The sequence below is a fragment of the Cuculus canorus genome, chromosome 1 (assembly GCF_017976375.1).
Source record: "Cuculus canorus isolate bCucCan1 chromosome 1, bCucCan1.pri, whole genome shotgun sequence".
Classification (NCBI taxonomy): domain Eukaryota; kingdom Metazoa; phylum Chordata; class Aves; order Cuculiformes; family Cuculidae; genus Cuculus; species Cuculus canorus.
The window spans coordinates 152,818,827-152,837,787 of NC_071401.1; the positions used below are offsets into that span (position 1 = coordinate 152,818,827).

General features: G+C 41.6%; 1 protein-coding gene across 30 annotated transcripts in view; it reads right to left on the bottom strand.

The window, feature by feature from the left end:
- Positions 1–18,961, bottom strand: part of RBFOX2 (RNA binding fox-1 homolog 2) — a 175,566-nt gene that overhangs the window by 21,780 nt on the left and 134,825 nt on the right. For 24 of the 30 annotated variants that reach the window (XR_008452095.1, XR_008452151.1, XR_008452136.1 and 21 more), the window contains 5 exons: positions 15,198–15,251; positions 5,935–6,027; positions 3,170–3,230; positions 719–772; positions 473–565 (listed from right to left, as the gene is read on the bottom strand). Coding sequence is in view for 21 of the 30 variants with exons in the window: in XM_054079443.1 (XP_053935418.1) it covers positions 473–565; positions 719–772; positions 3,170–3,230; positions 5,935–6,027; positions 15,198–15,251 (355 nt within the window). In the remaining 9 variants the exon portion in view is untranslated. The remainder of the gene's footprint in view (positions 1–472; positions 566–718; positions 773–3,169; positions 3,231–5,934; positions 6,028–15,197; positions 15,252–18,961) is intronic. The other 6 variants (XM_054078545.1, XM_054078163.1, XM_054078378.1 and 3 more) reach the window with 3 other exon arrangements.

Sequence of the window (18,961 nt, forward strand, 5' to 3'; positions counted from 1 at the left end):
TGAAGTGATGTAAAACCTCAGAGGCATCTGCGAACATGTAATAAACAGATACCGAGAGGGAAGGACTCTCTGGCCCAAACCCAACCCAACATGCATCCAGGTGCGTGCCAGTAGTAGTCCTGCAGACTCGCGGTTTAACAGCTTGTATAATATGTACTTAAGGGATTTGTCCATTTGGTTTCTTTGATTTCAAAAGGGGGAGGGGGGCAAGGGAATGGCCTGTTCCTCACACATGCCCCTCCCTTGTTCTGCAGCCTCTGCATCACTCAGAATAACCCATTCACCAGTAGAGAAACACACCACAGATGAACAAGTTACAACCACTGCACAGTATACTCTGGCTCAAGGTAAACTCATTCCCAGCGAGACCCATCCTTTCAAGTATATATTATACAGACTGGAGAGAAGAAGGGTAACAGGTCATCGTTAACTCAAGCATACTAACAATACAGGGACCAACGGGGCTACTTACTGATTAAAGGAATGTAAGTGTTAATACCCCCCCTTCCTGACAGGGGCACTGCGGCGTCATTGCCCAGCGAGACATCTGCTTGAAAGCTGGATGCTAATTTAATTTTAAAAAGAATAAAAAAAAAAAAAAAGAAAAGAAAAAAAAACAAGAAACGTAAAAAGGTTATAAAGAAACAGCAGATTGAGAACATAAACAAACACCACTGTAGTTAAATGGCAGAAGTGGAAGTGTCTACTTAAGCTCTACCTGCATATAACTCAGGGCCGTACACCGCTCCAACCACAGGACTCAACTTCCAACCTGAAACAACAAAGACTGCAGTGAATGCCAAAATCTACACCAAGAGAAGGAGCGGGCAGTGTGGGTAGGGGGAACGGTTTCTTGCGTGTGCCCCAGCTTCACATGCACAGCTCTTTCCAATTTCTGCTTCGCCTCAATCCCCCTTGGTGTAGATGGAGGCCAACTGCCTTTTTCTAATGGCAAGTTCTAGGTAAGGGTTGCTGTATCAGTGGGAACAGCAAAACATTAGCTGATCCAGAGCACGGCAGAGGTGCCACTGAGGGAATGCCAACTACCTTATATGCATATTCACCATGAACACCATGCAACCCTGCATTCTCATCATGAACCTTGCTGCCAGGTCCTCCGGCTCCTCCCTGCTTTCACCAGGGATGCTGTGGATCCAAAAAGCTCTCTAAAACCACCAACCTGGACTGTCATCCCAGGCAAACCAATTTATACCTTACATTCTCAACACATCCTTCCACCTTATTTGCTAGCGATCTGCTGAAAAGCAACAGCATCTGAATTTCCTCATGAACTGAACCACACGACTATGGCGCGGAAAAGCAATTCAGTCTATTCATCTCACATTTGCTCCTCCCTGTGTTGTTTTAGTATTTCCTGGCTTCTTCATGCTGCTTTTCAGGTGAAAGCCTTCCCAGAGAATTGATTTTAATATCATCTGGATAATTGGCAAGAACTGCAAATCATTAACATAAAACCTACAAGAGAACAGTGCTTCAAGAAGTCATCACTGGGGTATGAGAAGGAACACATATCCCAGTTAGATCTAGAAACACCTCTGTCTTGCCCTCATCATTTTCTATGTGGGGAGAGAAGCAAGGGGTGTAAAGCTAACATCATGATCTGAGCTGGCTTCCACAAAGCATTCCTTTCAGGAAAGTTCTCAGCTGTTTAGCTAGGAATCACACAAGTATATTTATTTAAACAAAATCATACCTTTCCTCTGTCCTGGAGAGAGTCCTGATGCATTTACTGCGCTTTAACACCTCTAATCAGCACAGTAACCATACGAACAACTTTGTGAACTGCAGTCCATCAACACCACCCCTCCACCTGCTGGCAGAGTATCAACAGGAGATGCAACACCCACTCCCTCGGCAAGACTGGGCATGCTGCTGCTGCACTGCCCACCTTGATGGCGAAATACTCAAATGAGTGGTGGCAATGAGAGGACTGGGATCAATCCTCAACTTTAATAACAGTCATACAACCACTTATCAGTATGCCTTAAGCCTAGCCTAATAAATACCTTTGCAGAGCTTTAAAGCTGGCTTTAAATTGTGGGCTGCGAAAGCAAAACATTGCTGCCTGTAATCAGGGTTTCAAAAGTGACCGCTAAGTAAACCAATTTTTGTTACCAGTCATACGCATTTTCTGCCCTTGTTTTCAGGACAACATAACACAGCTGCAATGCCTTTTACTACAAAATCTCCTCGTTCCTTTCAGACACCAAGACTAAGAATCCTAGCCTTTCTGACTGGCCCTGTTATCCAAGTCCTGTAACAACAACAAAAAAAAATTTGCTAAGACCCACACAACAAGTCAGTAGCAGAGCAACAAATTAAATTCATATCTTCTGATTTCTGAGTCTTAGATTGAATCAAAATGGATTCTCACACTAGCAACTACCTATAAGCAGCTTGCTGCTTTGTTGAAGCTGTTTGGGAACATTTTCAGAAGATACTCAGAATTTTTTTGCAAGGTTCAGGACCAAGACTCAGACTCAAAATCTGTATCAAAGCAGCATTCAGTTCTGCCAGGAGAAGAACGACTTTTGTGCTACATATGCCTATGCAATGAAATTACTGCACAGACAGAAGAACCAAGATATCCCGACAAAACAGGAACCTTCATTACCCAAACAACTTGGTCTTTCTCTGTTCAGGTTCACTGGAAAATGACTGAACACAGGCACAATCTGTAACAAAGAGAGCAAACAAGCAGCGCAGTACCTCTGTTATGCTGGCTGCTGTACTTTCACAGTCAGAACCTAAACGGAGATATATCCAATTAGGTATTCTAAATTATACTTCTGCATTAATATTTAGATATCCACATGATGACAATGAGACCCAGGAGTACTGCACATCCCATTGTACAGCATCAGCTTGCAGCAGTGGCAGGAAACCCATCAGTCCTTGGTTTCTTTTCCCAGCTTGGCCACACCTGGCACGTCACTGTTCCTCTCTCCCTGCTTCTCCATCTGTAACATGGTATTCCTCCATAAACGCTTCACAGTTATACGGAAGGAGAATGCTATAAATCAGGGTTTGTGGGGCTTCATCCGTTTCTTTTGGGGTTCTTTTTGGTCCCAAGGAGAAGCCATGACTTTTCCCTTTTGTCTTCCTTCAAACCTTTCAGATCATCATCAGAACAAAAAGTCTCTCTTACCATTTGCGTAAGGTGTGACCATCTTCTTATTGGTCATCACTCGTGCTGTGGCATTATTAACCTAAAAGTAAGAAAGGGGAGGGGGAGGAGAGGGAAGGAAGCATAGGATATTAGAGAAAACGATGGAAAACTCTCAGATACCACACACACACACACACACACAAACAACTTCTCTGAGCAAAAAAAAATTAAACTAATTTTAAAAGAATGCAAACTTTAAATTACTTTTAACATTTGCCATTTAATTATACTATAAAAGTTACAGCTAAATGTGGCATTTTAAAATTATGCATTAAACAAAAGGCCAACGAGAGCAAAGTGCAGATTCTCCACCATCTTGCCACCCCTTTGGCGTGTGCTTATTTTCAGCTCATCAACTGAAAAGGCAAAACACTGGAGTTTTTGTCCAGATTCTGGACCAGAACCAGATGATACATAAGATGACTTGTTTATCAGGCTCATTGTTGGGATTGGGGTCCAGCAGGTTGCTGGCAAGCATACTTTTAAAATAGAACAAGGTAGCCTGGAGTCCATCACCTTCAGATTTGAACTTCCAAGGCTTGGGGAAATTTCTGGAATGCCACCAAGCATCTGGATGGCCTACATTCACCAATTTCCTCCCTATAATTTTAAAATATTTTTCCAGACTATTTTCCTCATAGAACAAAAAAAAAAGAAATACATAGCAGTAGACTTTGGTCCCCTTTTGGTTTTACTGTGCCCTCCACCCTCTTTACAGAGCTCTGCATAGTTCTAAGCGGTTTGATTGCTCAAGCAAGTGGGGTGTTACCACAGAGATGGTGCTAATAAAGAAAAGATGGACCAGTTTGAAAGCCAAGTTACTGCAGCCCCATGTCAGACAGCCTCAAAGTTCTTGCAAGGAGGGTGAAGTCTTTCTACAATGTGGATAATTTATCAAAACTCAGGCCAAATAAAAATTGGGGCCAGAGTGAAGAAGAGGAAAAGAAAAAAAGGCTATAAAAATAAAAGCTGCTCTTGGCCCTTAAGATTTATTGATGGTGAGCTTACATGGGGTGGGGAGTCTGGAGCTACATTTACTCTCGTTTCAGCCCCAAAACAATATAAACATTACACATTTAAAAAGAAAGAATGGGAAACAACAGTGATGAGACTGAGAGCATGCAGTTAAACACACACAGACAAAAGAAAGAAAAAAAAAAACAACCACAATTGATTCACAGGGTGGGGAGGGGAGGAGGGAGGAGATAGGGTCTTCACAGACAATCATTAGGATGGAGCAAGTGCCTGAAATCAGCTGCTATAGCAGAGTGCAACACAAGCACTTAAAGGAAAAATTGCCAGAACCCATCAGAAATCACCAATCAGCAAAGAGACCAACAGCTGCATTTAACTGAGTAAAGAAATAAACCAGGGAAGGGGGCAGAGAGAGAAAGAAAAAGAGAGAAAACAAACAGTAACAGCTACAAACAGGTCTCAAAGAGAGAGCAGCAGAAAGAAGGGGCAGGAGAGAGAGAAGAGGAAAATGGGTGCATTAATAAAAACCAGCCAAACTGGAGTTCAGTAACTCTGAGTAAGATGTGCAAGGGGAAATCACCATGAAGTCAGTAATCAAACAGCTCAGACTGCTACAAAACGATATGTACATCCAAAGTCCAGGCGGCATTACTCAACAGCATTGAAAATAAAAGGGGGAGAAGGAGGAAGGAGGTGGGTGGGGACAACAAGTCAAATCACATTTCGTAGTGTTAATGTGAGATGGCAGATGGATTTTTTCTTTCTTATTTAATTTTGGTTTTTCGTAATTTTAAGAAAAATTAAAAAAAAAAAAAAAGCTTCTTCTCTAGCGCTTTTGTTTCACTTACCGCCAACTCGTACCATCGCCAGCATTGTGTATAGTTACCATGGAAAGAGTGAGTCAAGTGAAGGGCCCTAAACGCTAAACCATCAAAAAGGGAAATGAAAAAACAAAACAAAAAAAAGGCAAAATATGCAGACATCTTACTCAAAAACGGTGGCTTTTTGATTAAATATTTGTACTTCTTGTTTTTCCTTTTTTTTTTTTTTTTTTTTAAAGAAAGAGGGATAGAGGGAAGACACCAGTTAGCCTTCACCACAGTGGAACACACCAAACTGGTCAACACAAGGCATGCCCAATACATGGCCATGTTGGCCAGCCAATGTTTACCCCTTACCCCCCTGCAGTGAGAGCTAGAAACTTTAAGGATTAGCTTCCACTGAGCTGACTGAACTGCAGGCAAGCCAAGAAACCAGCAGCATGTATAGCATAGCCCACTCAGAGCTTCTGCCCCGTATCTTCCCTCCCACCACGGGCATCATCTCACACTTGCGTGAAGGAGAACTGGCCTCGGAGGAAAGAGAGGATACTGGCTGGCCCCCTGCTTTCTTTTTTGGACACAGAGTTAGAAGTCGGACAGTACTCTTTCAGTTAAGTTTTGTTCAGGCCTGGTAACAGGAAATCGGAGCCTTGCAAACTGAAGCAAAGGAAAAAATCAAGACAGCAGAAGGGTAAAAATTCAGAGTGGGTGGGGAAAAAAACTTAATAAAAGAAGAAAGAAAAGAAAAATACCCAAAACAACAATAAAAAATATTCCATAAGGGGTGTAAACTTTTATACATTTCAGTGCAGGGAGGTGAAGGACACAGACACAAACACACACGCACACACAAGACTGGGATCCAAATGTGAAATAAGTGAGGCAAGACACAAAAATAAATCAAAAGCATAAATATAAAGAAGAAATTGAATTACTGAAGACATGCACCTCGATTTTACGGCCCTCTACCACGGTGCCGTGTAATTTCTCCCTGGCCCTGTCTGCATCAGCACTATTCTCGAAAGTTACGAACCCGAATCCCTGCATGCAGCGGGAGAAGGGGGGAAAACATGCACATCGTTATATATTGAAATACTGATCTCTAGGTAAATAGAGAAAAAATATCACAGTATGAAATCGACATCAGCACAACTCAGCAATAACCTTCTAGAGTCACATTGTTGGTTCATGCATGTTTCATAAATGAAAGAAATTAAATTCGATAAAATAAAGGAACTGTAATCATATTAAGAATAAGAGTAATTAAGAACAAAAAACATAAAAGCAATTGAGGCCAGACCAAAAAAGAAGTACAAAGTTACTCGAGACAATTTTTTTTTTGTTTTGGTTTGCTTTGTTTGTCTGTTCAAAGACATCAAAACCTGCTCCAACATAGGCAAGCTGGTCAAGCCCAAGCAGGGTTTCTTTCCCCACACACATGCTTTGCAGGACCCCTCGCCCACCCCAGACACAGTACAGGGCATCAACACTAAGCAGCACTTTATTCTCTTGAAAAATTGCTACAAGAGCAAGCAGCGATCTGAGTTCATGCCTGGCACCAGGAACTCTGCGAAGCTTTGGGCAAATCAGGCACTGAACCTTGCTTTTCCCACCTGTAAAATGGAGACAATAATAATTACCTACCTTAGAAAACTGTTGAGGAAGGGCTGTTTGTAAAGCATCCCTTGTAAGCTCTTCAGGGCACAGCTCATGTATAATTCTATGCCTGTAACTTCTCTAACAATGCATGGGGCCCTGGAAGTAAACAGGGCTTCTAGGTGGCACCAACAGTTAAACATTACTTAAAGAGTTAGAGTATCACATATCCTAGTTTCAAATTTTTTCTATCTCCGAGTATTGTATTGAACTTGAGTGTAGATATAACACCTGAATACTGATTTATCAGTGAAGTCAGGTTTTGTCTGACATTGCTGACCTACTACTACCTTCCCTCCCTCACATCCTGCTTAATGGCTTCGTCCTGCAATGGCAACCTCTGCACCGTGGATAGTCATAAATCTCTGCCTAGTTGCACCATGAATTTTGGGAAAAATGATGTGCCCTCCTTGGAGCAACCACAAAGGCTTAAGGACTACAAAAACAACCTTTTAGTTAGACAAATCTAGGTTTACTGCATCCACAAAGGCACATGCAACACACCTGTCCTACACGCTCATGCTGCTGCCAACTCATGCAGTCGCGTAACAGGGCAGGGTAAGAGATCATGCTTCCTTCCATGAGAATGAGTGCACTGACATTAAAATGGAGTCAACGTGACTAAGTGAATTAGGATTTTAACTAATAAATGATGTCTTACTACAGACAACTGCGATGAGATATTCTTCATGCCATTACAGAGATCCAGGCCAAACAAAAAACTCTGTTGCATTCTGCTTTTAGGGTATCTTAGGAACAGGAGTAACTGGCTCCTGTGGCTTAGTATAAAGCAAATACCAGCTTAATGTACAGAGAGTAATCTCTGCTGCCTCCGATACCCTCAGGAGCAGGAAGAACAAAGCTTCATTTGATGCAGTGGAAACTCCGGTTATTAACTGGAGAGTGAGGTGATGTGAGTGACCTACAGCTATGCTTTGTCAGGGAAACAGCATGTTAGCCTTGCAGCCCCCTCCATGCAGCTCAGGGTTGATATGCATGGACTGGACACCCCTCCCCAGAAAAACAGCATCTTCATTTCTAAGCACTGTTTGCCACAAGGCACAAGCAAGCCATTATTCTTCAAGTGCTTTTTAGAAGGTCTTTACAATTCTAATCTTAAAAAGCCCAAGCCGTTTGCACATGCTGGCCTTTATTATCCACAGCTAGGTTTCCAGCACAAAACTGTTACATTTGTAAAAGGGAGAGGTTTTCTTTCTCTCTCTCTTTCTTTCTCTCTCTTTCTCTCTTTCTTTCTTTCTTTCTTTAACCCTGAAGAGCAGTAACAGAAGAACTTTGCAAGTACTGCAACACTGAGATCAACGACAGCACTCTTCTGGGCTCCAACACAATAAGTTAAAGCTTCAGAAAATTTCATTTCCCCAGCTATAAATAAAAAAACTATATAAATAACAAATTGATGCCTTTTTCAGAACAGCTTACAAGTCTTCTGTTTAATTAAAATTGGAGCTACAAGAAATCAAGGCCAATAAAATAGCCCAACCACATATAACTCAAATATGTTGCAGGCAACCAAGGTGTGTGCGAGAGGTTTAATAGCAAAGGTGATTATGAAGGGATAGGATATCATGTCTGCTTCAAAGAACCCCTACAGAGAAAGGCAAGAATGAGAGAGTGAACAGCACCTTTCCCTCTGGTTCTATACAATAGGGAAAAAGCATCTTTAAAAGGTTGGGGGAGGAAGGGAGGTAAAGACTGCAACAGGAATCTCTATTTCCCTCTTCTCTTTTTACATTAAAATTTCTGTTTGTTCTACACAAGCCTGTGGAGACCAAATGAAATTTGTGTCTTTGGTGATGATGTGAACTGAAAGCTGGAGAGCAGAGGGAAGGTAATTTTTCAGACATTAATCTGTGCAGGCTAGAACCAAACTAAGAGTACTTTAATTTACATTTGTTTGCAATTAGTGAAGTCTACATGGGATTTTAAAAAACCCATATTTAATTATCATTAAATATGTTTAAACTGATTAGGAATTTTCAATATTTTTAATAAGTTAACTCAAGGCAGGGCACAACCCACATGTAGACTACATGAAAATAACTAACAACATGAATTAAAACAGAATTAATCTGATTCTGAATAAGTTACTAACTACAATTTTTGTTTTACTGACAGATCAGTCCTTAGCTTGTGCAGCTCTCTTCGCTGAGAACCATTTAATGTCAGTGCTGAAATAACGCTTTACATAGTTGAATATGGCAGAGACAGTATACGTGCCCCCTTGATTTGTCTTCTTAATGCACCTCTTACACATTCGAATTTTCATCAGGAAAAACAGGTGAGCCATGCTTGACATTTTTGCTATTTTTAATTTTAAAAACTAGCAATTATATATACATATTTTTGATGTGGGAGCGAATAAAAAGCACATACATATATTTTTAATTCTTTCTCACAGATGACCTGTAAAAAATAGGGATTAATTTGTACCTAAAGACATATACAACAAACAATTCTCAGTTCTCCCTCCTAAGGTTGTCTTGCCCTTGGAAAAAAAAAAAAAGGAAAGAAAAAGACATGGCAGATGTCCAATATTTAGCTTTATAGCAGGCACTGGTTTCCTCCATAGTAGTACGTATGGAGCCAGAGGAAGGAAAGATGCAATCCTGGATAAATAAAGAGCTAAGGTTTCTAAAATGTAAATTAAACAAATACTTTGTGTCTAATGCATAATGTTATGATAAACAAGGCTGAAATTTTCAATAATTCCTCTCCACCAGCAACTACCAGGAACTTCTCCTAAGCAGAAAATAAGTTTAAGCCTCAGCATACCCAGCAAACAATAAATAACCCCAGCAAACACTTTTAGGGCTGGTAAGTAATTTGCAGTGCCAGACTAACCCCTTTTTACTCAAAGGTTTATTCAAAGGGCCTGAAGAGATCGAGTAACTGCCACCCTTTTAGTCTGGCCTCAGACTCTGCAATAAATAACAAGCAACATGATGAGCAGTGAAAAAAAATAATAAATGTATATATATATATAGTATTCGAACGTTTCCATCTCTGAAGAATGAGAAAGAAAATTTACCATGTAACCGTAAAGGGAGAAATCAAAAGCAGACGGTTCTCCTGGGTGTGGCCAGAACACAGAAATTAAACAAAAAAAAAAAAACAACAACAACAAAAAAATAAAGTAAAATAATAAAAAAAAAGAAAAGAAAACCAAAGGAAACTAAACAGAGCCCCTCGAAATCCATGCATTGTTAACCCTTCATTTGTCACAGAGTTTAGACCAGTCACCTCAGCAGCAGCATCTTTTCCTTGTACCACTGGAGCACGCAGCCAGCAACTAGCCTTGCTGTCCTCTGCTGCGCACGTTTTTAATCAAGTTTTTTCTTTTGTTTTTACTTTTTTTTTTTCCTTCCTTATTTCCATAATAAACAAATTTTTAGGAGTCTGAAAAAATGGCCAGGGAGACAGCAGTTTAGGCTACCTGCTTCCAAGGCATTTGCAGATAGTAGGAGGGTTTCATCTATAATCCACCTGAGATGAGCAGGACTGAATGCACTGGCAGAAACACAGCAAAAAATTTGGAAACACACTGTTGAAGTTACACACACAAATACACTTTAAATTGATGAGGGAATTGGTGTAAAGCAAGCTGCCACTGATTCAATGGCTCTTTGAGCTCCTCCCCACCCCTGCACTGTGCATTAAGGCATACACACACGGCACCTACCTCTATGTGTACCTGTGCAATCTGGTGAGCCAGATGCAGGAATTAATCTGGCTAAAAACCCATAAGTGCATCTAAAGAAACCCCGCAGGGTTATTCTTAAACTGGATCATTCCTCTAGTCCACTTTGTTGAGTTGCTCCACTGCCAATCCTAGAGGCCCCAAGTGAACGGCAGGAGCCCGTCAGTACCACTGCTCAGGAAGAGCCTGGGGCTTCAGAGCAGCTCCAGCCAACTCAGGTCAGGGGCTTCACAGCCCCACGTTGTCCCTGCCTGCATGCTCCTCCTCCCCTCCATCGATCGTGGACCGCTGTGTGGTCTGTGAGGTCGGCTAGCTAAAGTGGCAGAGAACAAGCTCACTTCTCTCTCTCCCTGCTGCCATCAGTTTTTTTGCTAGTTTAGCACCCTGGGTTGAACTCCCTACACAGTGAAACGAGCACTACTAGGAAGGTGCAGTAGGACCAATACCCAGCTTATGCTATCAAGCCATCAACTTCAGCCTTAAATAAACCAGTTCAGTGCACGGACTAACGCAACTCATTAGTTTAGTATCACAGAGCTACAGGCATAAAACTGCACTTCACTGAACTAGGATAAAGGGGGGCAGGTCATGCCTCATTCATGCCAACAGCATTATAAAGGGATTTGGTGACCAGCAACACTGATCGCTGGTACTTAATTTGTTATTAAGCCCCTTTGTGTTAACAACACTATTTGTATTTCTGGTTCAACTGATGACTTCTGAACAAAAATTATGAAAACAGAATTAAAATGAAACCAAGACCTGCAATTAATTTTATGTAACAAGGGGCTGTATCTATTTCACTGAGTGGAAACTAAGTCCAAGAGCAGCTCAACTCAAAGCACCTAATCCATTCAAAGAAGAAACAAATACACATACAAACATACAGTCTTCTAGGCACAGTTATCAAAGCCCAAGTTCATATTCTTATCTTAACCTACAGCTAATTGTGAACATAAAAAGCCCTAAGTGTTTCCTCACAGCTTTCTACACAAGTTTTAGTTAGCACAGGTTTACTTACAAAACTCCACTCACCAACAGACGCAACTTCTTGTGAAAACAAGATGTAAGCTACTATACAACCAATTTTTTAGGTAAATGTAAAGTGCTTCTTCTATACACTCCAATTCCATACAAGAGCTTGAAAATCTGCGTCTCACAAGTGGAAGGCTATGAGGGACATAAACGTGCGCTATCCTGAAACCACGAGCTTGCAATCTGCACTAATATGAACTCTTACCATTTAAAAGTCTAAAAAAAAAAATGCTCCCACTTCAGCCAAGATTTTGCTGTGTGCTTATGCACTCTCGGTCTCTGAATGTCATCAAGAGCACATCTTGGAATGCCACATGGTACGCAGATGATGAGCAAAAAGCTTGGATTCCCTTTCCCTGCAGCTTTATGAATGCCACAGGGTACTCATTATGCAGATAGATTGCATTAATTCCACAAATATGTCCACTTGTTCAGTTCAGCACAACAGTACCAAAATATGCATCTAGAGGATGCATCTCTACTAATAAAAGGAGCGGGAATCCTGTCTCTTGACTTCCTCTGGAGGTGCTTTATTCATGGTTCAGTGAAGTGAATGGGAAACTGCAACCATGAGCAAAGTGCTATTTAAAGGCACTTGTAAGGGTCAGAACTAGAAATGCAATGGTAAATAGGATAAATGAAACCACCAGTTTCCTGGAAGCAAGCAAAAAAACCCAAACACGTCAAGGGAAGACTGATGTCATTCTATTAAACCAGAATAAAATAAAAATGAAATTCAATGGACATTTAAAGCTTGTATCTTGTTTCTCATATGTAGCAAAGCAATATCAGCATGAAGTCTACCAGGGCTCATCTAATCTTCCTAAACAGACTGAATCTGGGCAGAAATCAAGTTAGGAAACAAGAATTCGCATTATTAACTACCTCTTACACTGCTGTGAAACAGAAAGGCAACAAACTATATTTCCTAAGCCAAACGCAAGAACCTGACGTGCAAGACAGCTGTGATGGACACACGCTGCTCTCCTCTTTGGTCATCAAGCTTCCCAAATACATAGAAGTCCTAAAGACGCATCCAGTTTGATATAGTTTCCCCAGACTGTCGAAGAAAACTGCCTGGTCATCTCAGGTGGATTCAAAAGGAAGAATGCAACTTGCACACTTCCTCCAGTCCCTCCTACCAACCAGCACTGGAGCGATCTCAGTAGAGATCTCCTGCCACAGCTCAGCAGGGACAAAGCGCTGCTCAACCCCATCGGATACTGGGTGGGGTCGAACCCAGGGCAGTTTGGGATTTACCACTGTACCTTTTAAATATTTACAGAACATATACACGAAACTCTATAACCCTTAGGAACCCGGGGAAGGGAAGGGAGCATTGAGAACACAGCACAAGGCAGGCAGCAGGAGCATCTGCTTTCGGATTCCCAAGAGAGAGGAGGAGGAGAAGAAGAGAGAGACGTTTCACATCATTAGATTAGAATGGAAGCCACAGGGCAGAAAAATGCATTCAGATTTTTTTTGTTCCTAATGTGGAGGAAGAACCCAAGAGTGAGTGAGTGGCCTCCAGAAAGATCCATTTCCTTTGCTTCACCATCAGATCACCAAACTGTTGGGTTTTTATTATTATGTGAATACCAGGTGCTTCGTGCAGCTACACCCCACTCAAACACTGGGGCCTCTCGTTTTCATGCTAAGCAGGAATAATCTTGCATTCTTTTTAAAACAGGAATTATTTTGGGTAGTGAAGGATGCAAAGGTAACACAAAATTACTCTTTGGGTGTTTTCTCATTCTGTTCAGATTCTGCCCCATCCCTCAATACAGGCTATCAGTTTTGCAACTGCTTTTTCTTGCAAGATGACAGAAAAGCAGTAGAAAACTGTATGGTCAAGGACTGGAAGAACATCTCTTTGGATTGCTTTCTTTTTTTCATATATTTATTAAGGGTTTGGGATAAAATTTGTCAAGGAACTCTTCAGCAATATTTTTTGTTTTAACTGAAAACCAGAAGCCTTGGGCTTTAACAAGTGCACAAGATGGTACTTTTCATAGTCGTAAATCAGGTCTTCACAGAAGGCCTCCAACATTAGTGTTGTCTAGAAGGGAAAGGGCAGCCGTGGATGTTTAATACAGGGTTGTATGGATGGGAGAGAGAGAGAATGAGGTTCATGTATTGAGAGGAAAACACTGCTCTGGAGAGCACAGGCAGTGGGGGATGATGGGCAGAGCTCACCACTTTGTCAGGCCAGTTATTTTCATCCTTTCTTTTCCAATTACATCCTAGCAAGTAGGGATTTGATAGAGGCCAGAGGCCATTCCCAAAGCCAAACAGAAATGACTTAAATCAAGACTAATTTACAGATAGCCCTGGTCTATAAATATTACAAGACCAGCAGAGAGCAGAATAACTATTTACAAACTCAGCATAGCCGATTGTTTTGATAAAGTGTATAGATTTTTATCCACAAAGGGAAGAAAAGCTCCCTAACTAAGCCATACAGACATCCACTTGTTCAAACTGTCTTATTAAAAAGAAACAAACAAAAACAAACCCACAGTATTAAGCATAAAAAAAGGATGGGGAAAGGGCTAACGCTCATGTCTTTTGTATACAGATCAACTGCTTTCTGGTTTCCAGCTAACACAGAGACTGAAGAATTTCAGAATGCAGCTTCGGCAACGTGGGTGGAAATTTGCAGAGGGCTCTGAACATGAACATAGCCTGGAATATATGTTGAAGCAAAGAGGCCACCTTAAGACTGTGAACCTCAAATCCAAGCAAAAGGTACAGACTCTAAACCAAAACTGCTTAGATGAATTGCAACTTCAAAATCTCTTGTGTGCATGCACACATGTGCACACACGTGTGTGGGGGGAGGAGGGAAATTTTGTTTTAATTGAAAATGGGAATCTTAGCAATGATTAAGTCAAGCAGAGTATAGACATGCACTGTGCAAGCTTCCCCCACAGAGCTTTGGCAATGCACCTCGCTCCTGACCTGCAAAACTCCCTGCTATTCCAGTGCTTGAACCTCCTGGGCAGAGAGAGAATCACATCAATTTGTCATTGTGGTGATACTGGTTACGTGATGAGAACCAATTGCCAATTAGGACAAAGATCACTGAATCTCTCTGCACCTGACCTGAGCAACATTTGAGATTTCATCTCCAGAGAAATAAATTATCATTAACCCTCAACAAAACCTCCCTCTTAATGTATCCATAAAATGAAAATAGGTGTGTGAACGCAAATTCAGTGAGGAGAGGTCCACACCGGGCAGGGCAAGGGCAATGAGGATGTTTATATTAAGCATCAAATATCTCAAACATGAAAGGTCAGTATCTCTGAAGTGCCAAGTAAGTCTGCAAAATACAGTGAATAAAGTCCTCTCACACATGAGATATTGACAGTTTTTTTATAGATATATTTTAATGCAACAAAATGCGGTGGGGAGGGTGGTGGGTTAGGCTTTGTTCTTACAGCCTCCCATCACACAAAGCTCTTCTACCTTATTCTGCCTTCCCTACAGGACACCCATTGCTAGTACAATGGGAACGAGTTGGTATGAAGGCTCAAGTGACTGACTCCTTATTTGTTCAAAAGACTGGGGAACCTGATCCCACATTACAGACAGGACTGTCTAGGAGCATTTGTACATGCTGCCCAGAAACGACCATGCTCAGAGTCTGGAGGGAACAGGAGACAGCCCCCAAAATAGCTTTTCCCTTCCCCCATCACACTAATTCCTGCTGATCTCTACAGAGTATATTCTCTAGGCAATGAACTGCCTTTTACTCTGCAATCAAAACAAGAGAAGCGGGTACAGAAACAGGACTTACCTTGGAGCCACGCTCATTAAAGATTATCTCTACATCAAGGATTTTGCCGAATTGCTGCAGAGAGACAAGGGGAAAAAAAAGCATTATTTTTGGCAATCCATTTTTCCTACCTTTTGGGGGCTGGCTTAGTGCAAGAAGGGAGGTGAGAATATTTCCATTTCTAGCATACAGATAAAGGCATAAAATCTCAGTGACATGACCCAGTTCTCTCGGGTTAGGAGACGTAGATCCTCTTGGTCACAGACCCCAGGTTTTCTCACAAAAGTCTAAAGGATAAAAAACAGTCTCTAGAAGAGTTTCAGGGATTTGAGGTGGCTTTTCTTTTCCCCTTTTTAATCTAAACAATTCTTTCCTCCCTCATTCTACTATTTCATCCAAGACATGGTTATATTATTTCATCTCGGACATCTAACCGCATTTCTCAAATGTAATTCAGCATTCCATCCTCCTCATGAAGTGCCTATCACAAAGAGAAACTTAACAGTGATGTTGTTTCTGTGGAGGGGATAGTCACAAAAGACTCCCAATCTCAGGGATTCCTAAATCCCCTTTCTTCCCTGCTGCCTTTACTTTCCAAAACTCCAAGCCTTTAAAAGAACTGAGGGCAGATTCCCAAACTGTGAAAATGCCCAGCCTCCAGCAGTTTGTTTTTCAGAAAAATATCATTCAGCTTCAACCTGTGACATGCAGGAGACTGCCAATAACCCATACAATTTGATCAGGTACGATACAATTCTGACCTCTCCGTCATCCTAGAGGCCTCGAGGAGAGCAGGGCTCCACAGCTTTGCACTGCTTCAACAACTGGTTCCTAAGAACCTGTTTTGCACAGCGCAAACATGCGAAATGAGAGCTACAAGCTAGAAATGAGATTTACCCCACTTTGCAGAACCATATATGAATCACATCCTTCATCTTGGAATGCACTAAAATATTTTTATTTAACTGGACAGATTCAAAGCAGTAACCTATAGATAAAAAACACCATCACTTCAACAGAGCCTGCAATGCTCTGTCCTCTAGAAGCATCAATGTTGTATTTGCAAACTGGAGTTCTGCTCTCCAGAAAGGTCGTTATCAGGAGCATATATATGGAACAGTCTTCATTCTAGGATGCATATTGTGCTCAGACGAATATCTGAGCGTTTTTCCTAGCCCAGTATTTACAAAAGCTTCCATCAACATGGTTTTGATCTCCCTGCTTGCAGAAGATTTAAAGGTGGCTGCAAATGAAGGAAGGGTCAAAAAGAAAAGAAAGGATGGTTTCACAGTTAGGAAAGATGACAAACACAGCCTTTAGGCACTGTGACACTCTCCAATTTGCCATAGTGCTCTTACGATAACATTTGCCATTTTTTAAAACTACATTTCCATTTGGAGTCAAACGAGTGTGATGCTCATTTTGTGGGTGGCATGCTTTAAAGACTTGAGGCCAGATTTGTAGAAATGAAACTTTTACAACCATGAGTCACGATGACTGAGTAGCTCTGAATATGTAAAACAATAAAAAGCTATTAAGTCTCTTGAACAAGTATTCCACAACCATCTTAAAGCAGATTAAAAAAGCTTCCAATAATTTTAGCTATAGTTTCTGTCTGCTTCCATTCTCCATTCTCATAAAGGAGTTAGTTGTATTCTTTTACAAATATTGGTTCACAGATGTTGTTTTTACTGTTCTATTGTTTAAGGACAATGCTTGATCTTCTATTCATCCCGACAACAATTGAATTCACAATATCAAGTTTGAATAATGCTAATGTAAACATACGTCCTCCTTGAAACCACAACATCTCAACAGCTTAGGCTTGATCCATGCTGGATCCTCTTTTGACCACTGCTGTGCCAATCACAGCTAAAATACATTTTCTATTTCTATCCCACGGTTGGTGTGGGCTTGTCTATAAAGGAGATTAGCCACTGATTGCTTTTTGTTGTCTTTGTTGCATATGGCTTGGGCACTGCCATGAAAGAAATCAGGCATGATTGCTTTCTTGGTAGACTATTTCAGCGTCGTTAGATGACAGGGGCTGAGTGAATTTAACAGCTCACAACTTCTGAAGGGCTGTTCCTGCTCCATTGTTGCTCCTTGCTTGGTCTTACTAGTTACCTAAAACTGGCCCCAGTTTTCATCCTCACCTGTAGATAAACCAATGCAGCTCACCAATCCCACAAACAAAATTAACCCCCAAAAAAGAACAAATACAAAGCTTTTGACAATGTACTGATCTGAAGTAGCTCGAAGGGTCAGGTGAGCATTTGGGCTCTGAGAAGCCTAAAAGGCTTCTAAACTTCTAAACCGGAGTGGAGGAGTGGAAAGCAGCACACCGTGCAAGAGAGAAAGATCTGACCCTGCCAGATCAGCTCAGCTGCCTAGCCTTGCCACACGCACTGAAACAGACAGGCTCTCAATAAATGCAAATGCCAAAGTCTTCAAAGCTATCAAAAAAAATCACCGTTTTCTACCTCATTAGAATGATCTTGAAAGAGAACAAACTGTGCAGCTTCTGGTGCACAATTATGCTATTCCATCTTCCCCTTTCTCCACACCCGGCTGGGCCTGGATCCTTGAGCATTACTGCCAGCGCTGCCTGCCAGCCCTGTTCAGCTGAGCTCACTGTGCAGGGTTTCCACACCAATAGGAAACCCTGTCTTGTGTGCTTAATTTCTCGTGGCTGACAAAAAAGCTGTCGGTAACACTGAATACAAGTGATCTGACCTAGCTCCATGAGAGGATCCTTGCCCTGTAGATGATGGAGGTAGGTCATTTCCTAGATAACAGAATTAAGATCACCAAATCCTGTGGCTGCAGTGAGCACACACTGATGTCTACTGAAATGGGCAAACTGCCCCAATCTCTTTTCTACCTAGGAGTTGTGGAGGTTTGAAGAGGCAGGAAGGGAAGGACCTGCTCGGGAGAGAAGGAAAACAGACAACAGGGGCTAACCGCTGAACTAAGGCTTGCTGGGGAGGGTTTTTCTACTCCATGAAATTCCCTGAAAGAAAGCAGCATGGCTGCAAGGTAGGAGGATGAGCGCTGGACTCTGCAAGACTCCTCTGACAGCTCCTAACACCACAGCTCTTGTCCTCACTGCTGCAACACTTACAGCAGGTCCAGCACCGGAGGCACTTTAATTTGGTGGCATGCCAGAAGTTTCCTGAAGAATGAATGCAGGAAAAAAGAACTAGTTTATTTTAACAGTTTATATCTCCTTCAAAGCTGAATCTAATTTAGTGGAACATAAAAAGGCACTTTGTTCTCTGATGGTGCTTCCCCTACCAAATGTCAACAGTCTACTGCAAACAATGGAAGTTTTAAGAGCTCCTTAGTAAAAGGTCACAATTTTTGCATGGAAAACGCTAGGCCATCTAAATAAGAGGGTCAACACCAAATGCCTCCATAGTAATTTTTTAAAATCATGTATACAAGCAAGTTTGTATTTTCCAGCAGACAGAGGGTCTGGCCAAATAAAACAAGACCCATACATAGGTCATCCATGAGGACTAACTCTCTAATCTCTAACCTTGAAGACATGAATCACTCGTGCTCACAGACCTGATTTATTCACTCAATGATCACCAAGAACTTCTACTTACAATCCTGCACAGCAGGCTGGGGGAAAAGCCCTCAGCAGAGTTCACAGGCTCTGAAGAAGGCCTTGCAGGACTACACATCCCAAGTGCTCCCCACCATGATGCGACCAAGAAGCCAGCATCCTCCATCACATGTCAGGTCATGCAAGAAGCCAACTCCATGAACTTTTCATG